Genomic DNA, 11381 nt, shown 5'->3' on the forward strand with positions numbered 1-11381 from the left:
CCCGTTGGCAGTTTCCCTTCTTCAGGGAGAGACCTCCCTTTGAAATGTCACCAACCTTAGGTACCACCAGCTGAGAGATGAAGCTCTTCTGGAGCTCCAGGCCATCTCAACAGAGCCAGCCTCAGAATGCTTCCTGCTGAGGTGGTATGCAGGCCTGAAGAGCAAAAGGGCCTATTGGCCTGGTAATATGGTAGCGGACTGACCCTAGGCACCCAAGAGTTGTCTGACCGAGGGCAGGGACACTGGAGCCAGATCTTGGCCCTGTAAAAGCTGCATGTTCATTGGCAAGTACCATACCATCTCTGTGCTTCAGTTTTCCCCATATGTGAAATGGATACTATCAAGGCACCTGCTTGTTAAGTCATTACAAGGACCCATAGTGGCCATAAGACTCATTAAAATGTAGTACCCGTTATTGTCACCATCTTTGTCACTATCATGCCACTACAGACAGGGGACATGTCTCTTTGAGACATGGTTTCCTTTACTCAAAACTAGGCATATATGTTGCCCCCAATGCTGGGCCTGGGATTCATGTACTATACATACTTATTACTATTTACTGACAACCTTGACAAAGGCATTGAGCTGAATTCTCATGCACAACTACAGTAAAATATTCATGAAGGAGAGAGGACATGCTTTAAGGAGGTCCTGGAACACCAGGGGCTTTGTCACATACCTCAGAGGTGTGCTCAGAAAACCACAATGTCATGTCAGAAGGTGAATGGAACATGTGAGCCCCGGGCCGGCTTCCTTCCAAAGGCCATGTGGCTCATAACAAATGACTCATGTACTCCAACCACTTGGTACAGCTGAGGCAATATTGAGAGAGGAAGGCCTTGCCCTCTCTACATGGGTCCCTAGGCATGTGCTTGGATAGAAGGGGACAGGGGCTGGAGGGTGAATGGGGCATCCCCTTTATAACTAATCTCTGCCCTTTGGCCTGATGGTGTAGTCTAGAAGGGGAACAGAAGCCTGTTATACACTCCGTTGATGGGTCCCCATTGATCAGAGGGGGAAGGGGTCAGGGGTTTTTCAGGAGCCCGACCCGGTGGTCTAGCACCACCTCAACAAAGCCGCCAGAATAAATTTAGAACCCATGATTTCCTTTTACACAGAAGCCACCTGCTTGAACAGTTGCTGTTGCCAAACTCAACTCAGACTCCATCCAGCTTCTTTCATGTCTGCGGAGGCTGAGGGTTCTGAGGGGGAAGCAGGAAGACCCGCAGAGCACAGCCTGCATGCCTCAGGCTTGGATCTGAGGTTCATCAAATGAGCAAGATCATTTAGGTCTCGTGCAGCCCCCCAGGGTAGCAGAAGCATTCTGAGCCAGGGTCTTCTGGCAGCTTCTATGTCAGAGAGGTGGTCCCAGCCAGGGAGTACAGGGATGGTAGTTTGGGAATGTACTCAGCAACTGTGGATGGCCACCCTGTGTCTTGAGGGATGCTGTCTCTTCTTAAGGGAGTCTACCTGAACCTGCTAACCTGCACCTTGGGGCATCAGCATGCTGAGCTGGTGGCACCTGTGCCATATCCCAGATGTCAGTTGCCCTGATATCCAACCCAAACAATATGGGCTAATTTGTATTTGAAAGATCATGTAATACCCAGCTCCTTGGACCTACCAGATGCAAAGAGTTCCCACCTTGTCTGGTCTATGTGGCATGCACATGTACATGCAAGCATGTGTGTGCATATGGGGCCAAGGACCAGAGTTCAAGTAGACCAGTCCAGAGCATGCAAGGCTTGCCAGGAGACTAGGCTCTTGCAACCTCAAGAATGGAAAAAGGTGATGGCTTTGGGCCCTTTGAACTCTGATCACAGCCAATGTAAGTGTCCTTCTAATCCATGTGTGTTGTTGGAACTTCCCAACAAGTATAATCAATGCTGAATCATACTTGGCATAGCTTGATTCTGAGTCTTTTATGATTAGAGATCTTTAAAGTTGAAAATACGGTGGTACATGCACATGTGCATGCATGCAAATACGTATTCACAGGCACATATATACACACAGAGTCGGGGGAGAATCTACTGCTAGGGACCTTTCAAAGTTTTGGTCTTAAAGATAGGAAATTAACGTAAATGTCCTCACTTCCTTCTCTGTTGCTCTGATAAAACACTGACCAAAAGCAACTTTAGAGAGGAAAGGGTTTATTTGGCTTATGGATTACAGTTTATAGCAAAGGAAGCCAGGGCAGGAGAGCAAGGCAGAAGCCTGGAGGCAGGAACTGATGCAGAAATCAGGGAGTAATGCTGCTAACTGGCTTGCTTTCAGACTCATGTTCAACTATCTTTATTATGCAGCTTAGAGTTGGGACCGTCCATGATAAGCTGGCATCCCCTAGGTCAATTCTCAATTAAGCCAATGTCCCTCTCCCCAGACATGCCCACAGACCAATTCCATGGAGTTAATTCCCCGAGAGGTTCCTTCTCCCCAGATATGCCAAATTGACAATCAAAATTAGCCACACAATAAGTAAGGACCCTGACTTGGGCTGCTAACCAGACTTAGCAGAAGAAGCCATTTCTTAAGGTCAGCCATACGATGGGTGCTGAGGGATGAAAAGGACAAAGGACTTGGACATCCTACTACCCATATTACATGGGACTGACTACCAGATGAATACATAAAATACCCAGTGAATGTGTCCAAGACCCTGAGTTTGACCTTCTGTGCTCCACATGGCTTACAGGGTGGGCAGGCAGACTTTCAGTGAGCAATTCCCACTTGCCAAGTCCATCTGCTACATACTCCCCGGCAGACAGGAAGTCACAAATTAGGACCTATGGGATCTCTAAAAGGTGCCATTGGGATTGAGGAGTTAGGGGAAGGGTGTGGAGAAGCAGGCCACCTCACACCAAGATGATATGCAGTTAGGCCTCTTAGTGTGAAAACCAGGCCAACTAGGACTTCTGGTTGACATCAAACCAGTTTTAGAAAGCCATAAACACAGTAATATGAAATGAACCAGAATCTCAACTCCAGAGACCCTCCCGAGGCATCTTTAAAGACAGTGGAAAGATAGAAACTGATAGTCAATCAATAACTAATTTCAACCATGCCACCCTCATGTGTAAGCAATCTCTTGGAGACTCCACGCAGTAATTTTTAGGAAGAGCTATAAAGCTCCACCTTCCGGGCTAGGCAAAGACATGGCACTTCATCCCACTGCAGAGGCCAAGTGAGGGGCCTTGGACATGTTGCCACACCCCTAAGTTCCATTCTGTCTGCCATTTGGAAAGCCCCTCTTTTGAAGCATATAAAACAGGAGCAGGAGCAGAATGAACAGGAGAGCTGATGCCAAAAGACAGAAGTTATTTTGCAGAGCAACAATGTCTAGCATCTCTGTGGAGTCCCTGCACACACCCCTCCTAAGGTAATGCAAACTTTACCCAAGAGTTTTCAGTGTTTTGTAAAGAGGAGATGCCAGGACCCGGGCAGCTGTCTATTGTAGTGCCCGGAGAAAGCAATACAATCTGTGTATAGTTATGAAAATGTATAAACACGGAGACTGATCCTTCCCTTCCCCCACTTTTAACAACTGCAGTAGACAGGGACAGCAACTTCCCCATCCATCCCTGGTACCAAAGGAAGACACTTGCTGTACCTTGCCAGTGGGGGCAGGAGAGAGGGCCCAGTCAATAAAATGCTCTCCCTGTACAAACATGGGCACCAGAGTTCAGATTCCCACCATCCATGAAAAAAAAAAAAGCTGAGCTCATCAATGTGAGCCTGTAATCCCAGCACTGGGAGGGCAGAGACTGGAAGGTAGGCAGGGGAGGACTGAGGGAAACCCCTAGTCCATGGATATTCAGGTACACACACCCCAAGTAAACAACAAACTCAAGGCAGCGAGCACCCATCCTACGGGGTGTAGGCATTTAATGTTCTATACAGTTAACACCTATTTAAATTGGGTGTAATGGCTTTTAATTGTTTTATTCTATGCACTGCAAAGCAGCCAATTGAATCTAATATTAGTCATTCATCAGATAAAACCTTTTCAGAGAAGCAAACTGCTATATTTTTCCTTCAAAGATCAGCAAACATTGTAAACACACTCTCCCAGAGCTGGGTACTCCGAGGAAAACGCTTTAGAAATAAATGCTACTTCAAATGACCCCCTTCCCGCCACAAGATGAACTGAAACAAATGCTTAGCTCTGTGTTTTGGTTTTTGGGTTTTTTTTTTTTTTTTTTTTTAAACCAGGCCTCCTCCTATCTACCTGTCAAAACCAGTTGTGACCCCATCAACCCAAGAGGTGGCCTCTGGGGCTGTGAAATGCACCCCCGGCACAGATGCCCTTGGCGAGGCTGGCCTACAGTTCTCCTTAGGATTATCCAACTCACTTGCAACAGGAGAGAGGCGATGGGCCCGCTGCCAAGAGCTCTTTCAACAGAAATTCCGAAAGAAGATCCTGCGAAGTGCCGAGAGCCCAGATTTCCAGCAGTTCACTTTCTAGATTCTGTTACATAGCAACCATGCCTGCTCACACAGGGTACCCAGCGAGTTAATATTTTGTTTAAACGACACTCTGCCTTAACCCTCTAGGAAAACCCAAGTTTGCCTTGTCACGTGGCACCAACCCAGTGGTCTCTCCTGCAACAAAATACCCAGCAAAGATTTGATGCGCTTCCTTTATTCATTTCCAAAAAGAAATTTGAAAAATTGAAAATGGATCTAACAGTCTCTTGGGTGTGGAGGCCAGGACATAAAAGGTGGAATTTCCCTGAAATCCCTTGTGGTAATATTGTTAAAGGCACACTAGCATGCTCTTAATGTGTCCATAATGCACTTTAGCTAAAAGTGACTTATACAGTTGTGTTTTGAAAGATAGATTCTCATTTCGTTCAAAACCTCAGTTTGAAAAGTGACAACTTAACTGCACCAGGTATTCTTAGGGTCTGGTCCACTGAGTGGGACCAGTGCAGGCGAACTAAAACCACAGGAACAACCCTAAAATCACAGGAGCTTCCCAGCATCTCTCTGGTACCATGTCAGGAGGGATGGGAGGAAGGCAGTCAGCCATACCTGAAAATTAGCTTGCAAAAACTCCAGGATCCTCTTTAGGAACATAGTAGAAGCTACAGAAAAAGAAGTAATCAGACCAGCTCTGCTGAGGGCTTCTAGAAAAATACTGTTTAGAGACCCCAAAGGGAGGGGGACAAATAAAAGCAAAACCTCTCTCTCTCTCTCTCTCTCTCTCTCTCTCTCTCTCTCTTTCTCTCTCTCTCTCCAGGATTGAGGTGCTATTATAGATAAGTAAATACCCAGTGGGCTTATTCAGGAGTCTCCTTTTTTTTTTTTCCCACTTGCCTCATCCACATAAAGTCAAACTAACTAAGATGGACATGTGACCCACAGGTGAGCTCAGTTAAAAATAATTAATGTGCTTTCTGATCATACAATCACCAAGGGGCCATCGTAAGGGTTCTGAAAACCATCAGCAGCACTGACAGGAACAACCAAGACCCTCCTCCTCTGTCCTCCTATTACCTACCCATTGGCAGCCACGGACATGCATGCACGGCAGGTGCAATGGTTCCCATGGGCACCGGGAGTTGCTGGTGTTGTGTGTTTTTAAAGATACTGTGTGATCCTAAAGCCACTTTCATGTCTGCAGGCATGTGCCTCTTAGGAGGAAAAAAAAAAGAATGAGAAATGTCCCCTATTGCACCTCTACTACCATTTAGTCATAAGGATGCCAGCCTTTCAATTTTCAAGAGAAGTACACCAGTAGGACACTATGGCTTCCATAGCATGCCCAGTCCACAGAGCAACCGGCACTCAGATGAAAAGCCACTTAACTTTTCCCTCTCTGAGGAACTGCTGGATGGCGAGAATAACCATTCGGTGTCCCTTTTTAGGGCTCTCACTTCTCAGCAAAATGCCAGCTTTTAGCTAGTTCTGGAACACTCTCTGCTTACAAGAATCAACACATCCTTCAGCCTGCTTCCCCCTTATCTCTCTCACCTGCGGTTCTTTCTCACGCAATGACATAACCAGGGATGGCTGTGGCGAACAACCAGATGCCAACCTCGAAACCTTATAAGCAAACACCAGAGCCACTCCACCGCTCTCACCATTACATCATGGCCAAATTGCGTCCACGGTTCCTAAAGACTTCCAACAGGCTTCGGAAGTACCAAGTTAGGGCCTGACTCAGAATTCACAAACCACAGAGCAAAGACATACCTCCCCAAGAAGGTATGGCCAAAACAGACGGATGCAGGGATGCAGCGAGTGAAGGCATCCCCGTTGTAAAAACAGACTCTCTCAACACTCAGGAGGAGCTGTTGAGATAGCAGAACGAGAAAATCATTCCGAACCAGTGAACATTGCTACCTTACACTTCAAGTGACATATTTATACAAGTGGTCCTCTTGGACTGGAGTTCTTTTTCTTTCTTTCTTTCTTTCTTTCTCTCTCTGCCCCATCTTTAGGATTTTAGCAGTTTAGTTTACAATTCAAATGGTTTGAATAAGCAGCGGTATTGATTCCTAAAAGCGATGGGGGGGGGGGGTGCATCCTGAAAAGCTCGCTTTGGCTTTAGCTTCCCAACTCTCAGAGAAGACCAAGCATGGCAGGACCACCTTACTTCACACCTTTAACCCTTGCTGGGGGTTCAGAAGTGTCATCTCTCAATGTCAGCACTGGCCAGCTGCCTTTTTCCCCTCCTTCGTCTAAACTGCAGAGGGGGTCCTTCAAACGGGGCTCCTAGCAACCTAGCATCCAAGCCTCCACTTCTTCAGACAGCCATCAATCAACCTTTGAGGTCTGCGATTTCCCCCTGGGAAGCGCTCTTCCCCATAGAGCTGCTGGAAACGTAAAACTCCCTGCAGACCCGAGCATCCATACCACAGCCTGCACCATCTCAAGCCTGGAGAAAATAAACTCCAGATGCAACCCAGCCAAGGGGCTTGGCGTCCGTGGAGAAAAGTGCGTGCAAGTCTACTTCCCTTGGGCAGCAGAGCCCAGAGATCCCCTCTGGGGAATCATTTCAGAAGCCTTTGGAACTGGAGGGTTGGGGCGGCGTGGGGTGGGGGCGGGCAGACTGTGGGGGAGAGGGCACAAAAAGTTTGCCGCGGCGCTGGGGTCTGTGTGCCATCCAAAGGGACACTTTCTACCTCTACCGCCTGAAAAGGACCGGCCCAGCGGCGCCTAGCTTTAGCGGGCGGGGGCCAGTGTGACCGTGTGACCCATCGTGCACACTGCACCCGGCTTGGCGTTAATGACAGCCGCTATGGAACTCCCAAACCGGGAAGCAGCGGGTTGACATGGTCAAGCGAAAAGGGTTACGAACCACAATGCAAAGCCATCTCGCGGCGAGCGTGGGGGACACCGCGGGCCGGGCCACCACCGGACCGGTGAGCGCGCTCTGGGTCCCCGCCCCGGGCGCCGGGCTCTCCCTACCTTGAGCTCCGTGCTGATGGTTCTCCATGGTCGCCACTGCCGAGTCAGCCACCGTCACCGCTGCTGCCGAGGCGCTGGTCGCAGCTCCCGGGCCTGAGCCGGGGCCGCCGCCTCCGCCGCTCAATTCCGCCAGTCTCCGGTTGGTGGCCGTGAGTTCGGCTCGCAGGTTGGTCACCTCCTGGCTGGCCGACTGGACCGCCCCATCGATGCGGAGCGCGAGCTGCTTATTGTCTTCCATCATGCTCAGGATTTTGGCCTGGGGGCGAGAGAGGTGACAAAGAGCTGCATGATGCACGCGAGGGGCGCGTGGCCGGCCGTGGCCCCGGCTCTACCTGTTGGGTCACCCCAGCGGCCCGGGTTTCCCCGCGCCCCGACCCCCGGGCACCGGCAAGCGCCGGCTCCTCCGGCGCAGGAATGACAGCGGCGCCTCCAGCCCGAGCCGCGGCGGTGGCGAGGCGGCGCGGGGAGGAGGAGGAAAAAAGAGGAGGAGGACGGGAGGAGGAGGAGCAGCCGAGATCGGCCAAGACCCCGGCGGGCGGGCGAGCTGCGCGCAGAGGACACCGTGCGCTTCCCGGGCCAGGCACTCTCCGAGTGGAGCCTACCATTCGCGGCTCGCTCGGGAGGGGGCCCTGCAGGGGACCTCGGCGACCTCTCCGGCCTCGTGAGCCCCCCACCTCCGGGACACACCCCCGGGGAGTGGAGGAGGAGGGCGGCGCCCTCATGAGACCCGAGGTTGCACCCCCAAGCGAAGGGTTAGGGGTGCATCCCGGACACTGGCTGTCCCACTGTCCCCTCCCTGCGGCGGTGGGCAGCCCCGCCCCAGCCAACTACTGCCCTGCTCCGGGCTGGGGTCGCAGAGGAGGAGGTGGTGGATGCTTAGCAGAGAGGGGAGCTTGCAAAGGGGGCCCCTTGGAGGGGAGCGTAGGATGGAAGGCCGAGGGAGGGGGCTGCTGGAATGAGCTCCGGAGTGGAGTTCTTGTTTTGCTAGTTGCAGGGTTGAAATGCCCAGCGGGGAGGAGAGATGGTGGACAGCAAGCCTGCCACCTTCCACCCCCACCTTAGAGCCTGACCTGCGCTCTTCTTCCCCAGCCTGGGCAAGTGGTGCCGAGGCCTGCCCGCAGCCCAAAGAGCGAGTGTGCACACCCAGGAATGAGGACTAGCTTCAACCTGGTCTTAAGCTCTTTGGTTGGCCTGAACGTTAGTGGGAGTAGAGAGCTGAGGCCAGAGGAGTGGTGGGAGGTGCGGTGGGCTTCTATTTTCTTCTTCCGAGGTAGGAATGTTGAACCTGCCTTTCTTGATGTACCTACTCCCCTTTCTGAGAAGAATCGAGGTAACCTTAACTTGAATAACAAACCCCCCTCCCGCCCCGCTCCTTTCTCTTCCAGAGCACACACGGGCTTTGCATTTTTTCAGTGGGGCCCTGGATTCCAGCCACCAGACCTTGTTACCATAGCAAGCTTCATTCCATGCAAATAGGAGGGTTTCAAAGAGCCAAGTGTAACCCCGGCCAACAGTGCGCCACCATTCCAGCCCAGGCAACCTGGGGACAGGGGCTCTTTGCAGAAGGCAAAGGGGTGCTCTGCAATGATACTCTGCGTTCAAGAGCATTTACTGGAAGTTCACAAGAACTAAGCAGAACATGCAGGCACGAGGCGTTCGTATGTGTGGTTGACTCTGTAGGGTAAAGAGTACTGTTTTAGGAGGGAAAAGGCATTGGATCGGGTTTAGCAATCCATCAAGTCCACAGAAATCAGATGGTGCAGGGTTGGACTTAAGTAATGCCATGATGCCAGTTAATCCCACGGACTTTCAGTAAACTTGTTGAGACAGGGTGTCTCAGTCAGGGTTTCTATGGCTGCACTGAAACACCATGACCAAGGAGCAAACTGGGGAGGAAAGAGTTTATTCAGCTTACACTTCCACATTGCTGTTCATCACCAAAGGAAGTCAGGACTGGAACTCACACAGGGCAGTAACCTGGAGGTAGGAGCTGATGCAGAGGCCATAAAGGGATGCTGCTTCCTGGCTTGCTTAGCTTGTTTTCTTATGGAACTCAGGACCACCAGCCCAGGGCACCCACAATAGGCTGGGCCCTCCCCGACTTGATCACTAATTGAGAAAATGACTTACAACAGGATCTCATGGAGGCATTTTCTCAAAGAAGGCTCCTTTCTCTGTGATAACTCCAGCTTGAACCAAGCTTGACACACAAAACCAACCAGTACACAGGGTCTCTCCAACTCCTGATATAGTGGGAAATGACCTTGAACTTGTGATCCTCCTGCCTTGTTGATTTTACAGGACAGCGCTAGGCTTAACAGGCACACAATATCACAATACTTCGTTTATTTAGAATTGGGATCAAACCATGGGCTTGGACCATGCTAGACAAACACTACCAACTGAGTTACAACCCCATTGACTTCTTTTATGCAGAACCATAAAAGTATACTGTTGCTCTGACCCTCTTCCCGTGGGCAAGCTTCTGCAAGAGGAGAGGACACTCTTAGATGGCAGAGCCCAGGGCACGGGGCGTAGTTTTTCTCTATCTAATTTGCTTCGTGCAGGGATTGCACCTTTGACCTTGACCCTTTTTAGCTCAGCTTTGACCAAGCAGATGGACAGAGGCCTTTAGAGATGCTGGGTGCGCTTAATGCCAGGTTCTGCCAGGTTCAGTTCAGACCTTTAGGAAGTAACCAGGAAGCAGCTAACAGCAAGACTCTGTGGCGCTCTAAAAGGCTGATGCCACCGGGAAACCCAGCTTGGCAAATTTAAAAAGCTAAAGGTGGGCTGGGAGGTGGTGGCACATGCCTTTAATCCCAGCACTTGGGAGGCAGAGGCAGGCAGATCTCTGAGTTCGAGGCCAGCCTGGTCTACAGAGTGAGTTCCAGGACAGCTAGGGCTACACAGAGAAACCCTGTCTTGAAAAAAAACAAAACTAAAAATCAAACAAACAAAAACAAAAAACAAACAAAAAAAATCAAAAACCAAACCAAACCAAACAAAAAAAAAACCAACCAAACAAACAAAAAAAAAACCAAACCAAAAAAATCAAAAACAAAAAACAAAACAAAATAAAAACAAACCCCCTAAAATTAAAGATGGTATAATGCCTTTTAATCTCAGTACTTTTGAGGTAGAGGCAGGAGGATCGCTGCCAGTTTGAAGCCATTCTGGTCTATACAGGGAGTTCTAGGTCAGCCAGCCAGGGCTGCATAGTAAGACATTGTCTCAAAAAACTAAAACACAAAACAAAACAAAATAAAACCAAAAAAACCCAAACAAATAAATTAGTTAAGTTAAAGAAAAAGAAAGGTTAAATGTGGGATTAACAAGTAACTGAGCCAATCCATTGTAAACAACCTGAAGTAAAATTTCAGGAATGGCGGAAATGGTGTCAATGTTCATAGTGACACTGTCTGCCACAGTCGGAAGATGGCAAGAACTCAGCTGCCCACCAACAGACGAAGAAAGAAGGCTAACTATCTGTAAGTGTGATATTATTCAGCCATGGTGAGGAGTTAAGGACAGACATTCCCTATAACATGAGCCCCTCAAACGCTGTGTCAGACACCAAAGCTCACACAATGTCTGACTGTTTCTATGGGGGTCCATGGGAGGTAATCCTAGGAAGACAGAAGCAGACAGAAGGCTAAGAGAGTAGAGCCTGGGGGGGGGGTGCTGCTTTTTGGGTTATTTCTGGAGTTTTCTCAGGTTTGTGGAGTGATGAAGGTGGTTGTGTTTGCACAAACTTGCAAACAAGCTAAATGCCATCAAGTTGCTTATGTTAGAATGGTGGATATCATGTTATATGAATTTTGAAGACATAAAATATAAAGCATGTATGGGTGGTGGTAGGGATGCCCTGGGAAGATGGTGGTGGTGATAATGGTGGTGGTGATGATGGTGGTGGTGGTGGTGGTAGTGGTGGTGGTGATAGTGGTGGTGGTGATGATGGTGGT

General features: G+C 49.6%; 1 protein-coding gene across 3 annotated transcripts in view; it reads right to left on the bottom strand.

Moving 5' to 3' along the window:
• The window catches only part of Kazn (kazrin, periplakin interacting protein), a 375063-nt gene extending 367020 nt beyond the window's left edge, over positions 1-8043 (bottom strand). For 2 of the 3 annotated variants that reach the window (XR_004121168.1, XM_031379367.1), the window contains exon 1: positions 7420-7675. Coding sequence is in view for 2 of the 3 variants with exons in the window: in XM_031379367.1 (XP_031235227.1) it covers positions 7420-7660 (241 nt within the window). In the remaining variant the exon portion in view is untranslated. Of the gene's footprint in view, positions 1-7419; positions 7676-8021 lie in introns of those variants that run through there. The other variant, XM_031379365.1, reaches the window with a different exon arrangement.
• Positions 8044-11381: the final 3338 nt, after the last annotated feature.

This window comes from Mastomys coucha, unplaced genomic scaffold, assembly GCF_008632895.1.
Source record: "Mastomys coucha isolate ucsf_1 unplaced genomic scaffold, UCSF_Mcou_1 pScaffold18, whole genome shotgun sequence".
In the NCBI taxonomy this organism is placed as follows: domain Eukaryota; kingdom Metazoa; phylum Chordata; class Mammalia; order Rodentia; family Muridae; genus Mastomys; species Mastomys coucha.